General features: G+C 44.3%; 1 protein-coding gene across 3 annotated transcripts in view; it reads left to right on the top strand.

Annotated features, from left to right (window-relative positions):
- TAF1 (TATA-box binding protein associated factor 1) overlaps positions 1 to 6,000 on the top strand; it is a 29,569-nt gene that overhangs the window by 456 nt on the left and 23,113 nt on the right. For 2 of the 3 annotated variants that reach the window (XM_027690717.1, XM_027690715.1), the window contains exons 2-8: positions 331 to 448; positions 1,031 to 1,147; positions 1,904 to 2,023; positions 2,627 to 2,700; positions 4,633 to 4,851; positions 5,291 to 5,509; positions 5,671 to 5,872. In XM_027690717.1, the coding sequence (XP_027546518.1) occupies positions 331 to 448; positions 1,031 to 1,147; positions 1,904 to 2,023; positions 2,627 to 2,700; positions 4,633 to 4,851; positions 5,291 to 5,509; positions 5,671 to 5,872 (1,069 nt within the window). Of the gene's footprint in view, positions 1 to 330; positions 449 to 1,030; positions 1,148 to 1,903; positions 2,024 to 2,458; positions 2,701 to 4,632; positions 4,852 to 5,290; positions 5,510 to 5,670; positions 5,873 to 6,000 lie in introns of all 3 variants that reach the window. The other variant, XM_027690714.1, reaches the window with a different exon arrangement.

The following is a 6,000-nucleotide window of genomic DNA, read 5'->3' as shown; positions in this document are numbered from 1 at the left end:
GAGGTGCACCGGGATGAACTGGAGTGACCCAGGGTGTTCTGGGGTGCCTGGGGTAATCCAGGATGTATTGGGATATTCGGGGTGACCTGGTGTGTACTGGGGTGCTCAGGCTGTAATTGGGTGCTCGGGGTGTATCTGGGTGTACCGGGGTGCTTGGAGTGATCTGGGATGTACCAGGATGGCTCAGGGTGCTCAGGCTGTACTGGGGTGCTCGGGGTGTCCCAGAGTGTCCTGTGGTGTTTGGGGTGGGCTCCGGGACTGGACCCAGCTGGCAATCACGGGGCTGGCCCGGCCTTGGCTGCTGGAGCCTCCCAGTTCTGGTCTCCCCAGGAATCCAAGAAGCACTTGGCTGGGCTGGGCGTGCTGGGACTGGGCAACCTGATCACTGAGATCACAGCCAGCGAGGAGGAGAGCCCGGAGAGCGAGGGAGCACACCTGGATGAGGAAGGTTTGGCACTGGGGTACCTGGGGTTAAAGAGCAGAGGGACTGCAGGGTCAGAGCTCTTGCTAGAGAGAAGAAAATGCACTCGGCTCATCAGGGTCTGCAGGGAATATCATGGTGTTACCTGGCCAGAGGGCCTCTGTCAAAGGCCTTACCTTCTTCTGCTTGCCAGACTGAATGCTACAGTATCTCCTGATCAATTTTACACTTATTTTCTTTAATTTTTGTAAGTTTTTTACTTGTCTCTCCTCCTTCACAAGTAAGCCTGTGTTTGCCCCTGTATTAGAGAAGCCTGTTTAATACAGTGATATAATGTCTCTTTTTTAACTTCTGAACATGCTGAGCAGTTTCACTGAGTGATGGGTTTTTCCTGTGCTAAAGTTGTCTACTTCCCAATCCTTAGGGGAAGTTCAAAGCTATGGGAGTTTTGTTTAGAACGAGGGGAAAGGTACTCAGGTGGGAGACTGAATTTTCGTTCCTCTAAGTAAAGGAAGCAGAGGAAACGATTCGTATGTACTTAGTGAAGTCTGCAGTTAGTAATATATATTAGGATGAAGTTTTGTGTGACAAGGTTTCTCTTCTCCCTAGGCTGGGTCAAGAGCACAGAAGATGCTGTTGATTACTCAGACATCACTGAGGTGGCAGAGGATGAGAGCCGCCGGTACAAGCAGGCGATGGGCAGCCTGCAGCCAGCTCGAAGGCCAGGTAAAGAGGGGATCAGCATGACAGCTCCACCTCTAGGAGATATTATCCCCTGCAGAGAATACCTAATATCTGCTCATATTTCTTTGACCTGTATTCTTATGTTTATGCAGGAGGTCTAGTGCCTCTTGGAGCTACTCAAAGATAGAAATATGGTCCTGTTTCCTAAGAGAGTCACCTCAATTTCCTTCTCCTGCTTTACTCTTCTTTTTTTTTTTTTCCTGAGTTGACTTTCTGCAGAAGGCACTTTGGTTCTTTTGTTGGTCCCAGGTATCTCTATCTGGCCTAGAACAGACTTTCAGAAACATGCAGCTTTTCCCTTGGTGCAAAAGCTAAATCTTTGCATATTCCTTAAAGCTGCCTTACCCTTAATCTTTCTGGTGACATATTGTGGTTAGTGGGACACAAAGGTAATTGGGACTTTTTGACCACATTTTTCTTCTGTAGTAGCTTTATTTGCTCTGCAGAGTGTGAACAAAAGGAGGTGATAGCGCAATATTTATACATACACTTTAAGTGCTTCAGTCATCTTTATGTCAGTTTATCTTTTTCCCTCCTTCTCACTCTTTCTTACACTTTCATCTTGCAAATGAGCTTGTGCAGGAAGCTGAACTGGTAAGAGTTTTGCATCTAGTTGCAAGATAAGAATGGTGTCCTTGCCATCAGATTGGGACAGGTTTGAGATACCATAAGTGGAAAGGCTGCCTGGTTTCCTTTTATTATCTGCTTAATAAGTAGTCCTGTCTCCTCCCTGATTAGATGAAGATGAGGACGATTACGATGCTGACTGTGAAGATATCGATTCCAAGCTAATGCCACCTCCGCCACCACCTCCAGTACCTGGAAAAAAAGAAGATGAAAAGGATGCAGCTGCCACTGGTGAGTGAGTACTTCCTTCTTCTCTCTAGCAATGTGAGTGTCTGAAGGAAGCAAAGGCTGCTGTGCAGCAGTTCATTCTGCAGCAGGGACCACACGTCATCCCGGCCTCGTCCGCAGACTGCGCCTGAAGGTGAGTGTTTGTCCTGAGGTGTGATGTTACAGGGTTGTCTGAAATGTAGGGTGAAGTTTTGTATTGTTGAAATACCAATGTTGACCATGAAACTGCTTTTTTATCTCATCCTCTCAGTTGTGGCTGGGAAATGCACCTGGAACGCTTAGGATAAAATGAAAGGTTAAACCAGAATGGTACTGATAACGTCTGCAAAGGCTTAACTTTTGCATAAGTTGGTATAAACAGTAGATGTGGCATTATGGGGTTATGCTAGGGGAGAGGGAGGCGACCTGTTTGTTTATAAGGTGCTTGTTCTATTGTAGTATCTGAAGATGGAGACGGTATCATTTTGCCCTCCATCATTGCTCCTTCCTCTGCTGCCTCCGACAAGGTGGATTTCAGCAGCAGCTCTGATTCTGAGTCAGAGATGGGACCTCAAGAAGCCAGGCAGGCAGAATCCAAGGAAGGCAAACTCACACTTCCTCTTGCAGGAATCATGCAGCGAGATGCTACCAAACTGTTGCCAAGTGTTACAGAGCTCTTCCCAGAATTTCGACCAGGCAAGGTATTGTAAGAAATACGTGGAAGAGATGTGTGTCATGTAAGCCCTCTAAGTATGAATTGTACAGTACTAAGGGTATGTACTAAGTCATCACATATTCTTGCTCCCTCAATACTTCCTTTAATTTCTGTGTGCTGTTGCTTCCAGATTGCTTAATGTTTAATACTTTTCCTGCCACTTGCAGGAACCTCTTAAAAAATATCCTGTAAAATCAGGGTGTGAATGTTTTGCTGTTCTGTAAGGCCACAGGCCTGTTGATTTGATATTTTGCCAGATGATTAAAAACCAGTGCTAATCTGTCTGCTTTCTGGCTTTTCTGGCAAATATTTGGTGCTTCTCTCCTGAACTTGGTGTGCTTTTCCTGAAGCATTTTGTGATCTGTATCATTTATTTAATTTTTCCCTCAAAACTTCTCGGAGTATAAATCAGAAATCAGCTCAATAGCAAGTTGGGTGAAAGAGTACTTGGGTTTTGCACAAAGCATATCCATTACAAGACTTTCCTAGAAAATGTAGTCAATGTATTTCAATAATTGTTTTGAAAGTTTTAAAGCTGTGAAGAGGAGAGTAAAGGTAGGAGGAGAAGGTGGATAAAGATGAGCTTATAGCTGCCAAACAGATGGTTGTGACCAAGGATAACTTGGTTCTACGTGTGTCCTTGTGTGAGGAGCTGAACAATTTGCATAATTAAATGTCAGGTGAGGCTCCAGCACAGAAGTTTCCCTTACTTGACTTTTGCAAACTTGATGTTTCCTGTGCTGTTATATTTTGTAGCAGTTGTGTTCATTTCTTTGATGCTCAACCTGTAATGTCAGACATCCTCAGTGCTGAATGTGCCCAGTGGGTGCAGAAATCAGTGCAAACAGTTAATGCTGAGCTCTTTTCATAATTAATTAATGAGCATGAGAGCTGGTAAAGCCTAAAACCCTGTAGATTTTGCTGTGAGGGTGGGTTGATGTAGCTAATGCTAATGTAGCATTGTTTTTCTTGAGAAAACCCCTTAAAGTAGCACATGCAGAGGCAGACTTTTGTGTTTCATTAAACTGTTAACAGCTTAATTATGTCTGAGACCTTTGCCCTTTGTGAAAGGTCATTGACACTGGACAAAGGGTTCAGAAGTAAATCTGGAGGAGTTTTGGGAAGAAGGATAACATGGATGTCGGCAGAGATGGGTGGAGTGGTCATATAAACATTATTTCCTTTGGGGATCAATGTAACAGATAAACAGGGAATATCAATAGGATGACTGTAAAAATCTTTGGTTCTAATTCCTGTGTCAGTTACAGAATAATGCTTTTCTTCTTTACAAGAGAGCTTAGACTAAAAAACTTGGAAGTGCTTTAAAACCAACTATCATAACCATAGAAGGAACACAAGAAGAAGTTTATCATTGTCATTAGTGCAGGTTTTGGAGGAATGCAGTATAGGGGAACTACATTATGATATATTATGAAATAAAAGTAAGGGTATTATTTCTGGACTCTATTATCTGTCTGTTTTCTTAAGAAATCTCTAATTTATATAACTCTCTTTTAGCTTGTCTCTCTTGCTAATAATTTTGTCAACTCTTGTTCAACCTCCATCTGTCTTTCTGAAGATTGTGGATTGTTCAAAATGAAAATCAATTATTTCCAGGTGGTATCTAACCACATGCCCAATATGTAAAGGCAGTCTTTCTTCTCTCTTAAGTTTCTTTGCATTTGAAATTAAGAATAAATCCATTTGAAAATGAAGGTTCCATCAAACAGAACAGAAATTTTTTTTTTCCCAAGTGTAACCAAGAGACTGTTGATTGCACTGGGAACTGGGATTGTAGTACAGGCCAAGCTTCTGAATTTCAGAGTGCTCTCTTTCATTACTGTTTTTCAGGGGAGGGCAAGGCAGACAGTGTCTTTTTTTTTTTTCCCTCTAATTCTCTTGTTTTTTCCTAATTTAGGTGCTGCGTTTCCTGCGTCTCTTTGGCCCCGGAAAGAACGTCCCGTCGGTGTGGAGGAGCGCCCGGAGGAAACGCAAGAAGAAACATCGGGAGTTGGCCCAAGAAGTGCAGATACAGGAGGGTGAAGTTGTGGTTGAGAGTGGAGTGGAAGGAAAATCTCCTTGGGAGTATGAGTTTGCTGCTCCTCCCCCTCCTGAGCAGTGCCTTTCAGATGATGAGGTGGGATATCTGAGGCTTAGAGAGGGTCACCAGCTAGTGCTGGGGGTAGTGGTGGATTGGACAGCGGCTTGTAGAGGAAAGAGCTTTTTTCCCTCAAAACAAAACGGGAGAACAGAGTTGGCTTGTATTCCAGCTGTGCAGCAACTCTTCTCCAAATACTAGTCAGTGGCTTCAGGTGGTTGCTTCTTACTGAGAAGGCTGCATCCATGGTACAGGATCGATAGGAGAGCTTATCCTCTTTGTGTCAAGAAGAAATCTCTGTGTTCTTGGAGGTCTAATTGCAGAACATTCTTAAGGCAGATAGTAAGTATGGCAAAGAACTTCTTAGAAATGCTTTTCTTCTGTGAGGATAAAGCTGGGAAACTTGGAAGGAAGAAACCTCTTACTGACACTTAGATAGAGCATCCGTGTAACCATTCCCCCCTTTGCTGTGCTCCAGATTACCATGATGGCACCTGTGGAGTCCAAGTTTTCCCAGTCGACTGGTGACATAGACAAAGTGACAGACACAAAGCCCAAGGTGGCAGAGTGGCGTTATGGCCCAGCACAGCTCTGGTATGACATGCTGGGCATCCCTGAAGATGGCAGTGGCTTTGATTATGGTTTCAAGCTGAAAGAGAAGAGCGAGCAGGAGGTTAAAGGACACACAGATGAGGGGGTGAGAGGGGAACTGTGGGGGTGTATGTGGGGATTCCTGCACAGTGGGAGTTTGGTGATGGGCAGTTGTGCACCATGCAAAATGAGGCTTTGAATTTTCCTGCTTTAGTTTGAAAGGATGAAGTCAATTCGGGTCTTCCAGCAATTATTATTTCCTTCCAGGACGCAGAGTCAGCGAAGGAGAAGGATGATCTGCTGGCTGATGAGCACTTCCTTATGGTGACACAGCTCCAGTGGGAGGATGATGTCATCTGGAATGGAGAAGATGTCAAGCACAAGGGAACTAAGACACAGCGTGCCAGTTTGGCAGGCTGGCTGCCATCGAGCATGACTAGAAATGCCACTGCATACAATGCCCAGCAAGGTAATCAGTGGTCTGGTACGAATTTTACTTGCTCAACTACAGCATGTAGTACAATTGTACATGGGCAATTCCATGTCTCAAATGCAGAACATAATTCTTCCTGTCAGGGAACGCTTTTTGGCAAAATC

The sequence above is a fragment of the Neopelma chrysocephalum genome, unplaced genomic scaffold (assembly GCF_003984885.1).
Source record: "Neopelma chrysocephalum unplaced genomic scaffold, ASM398488v2 Primary Assembly neopelma1_81, whole genome shotgun sequence".
Classification (NCBI taxonomy): Eukaryota; Metazoa; Chordata; class Aves; order Passeriformes; family Pipridae; genus Neopelma; species Neopelma chrysocephalum.
The sequence above is the reverse complement of the archived record's forward strand: the minus strand, read 5'-3'. Positions and strand labels throughout refer to the sequence as shown.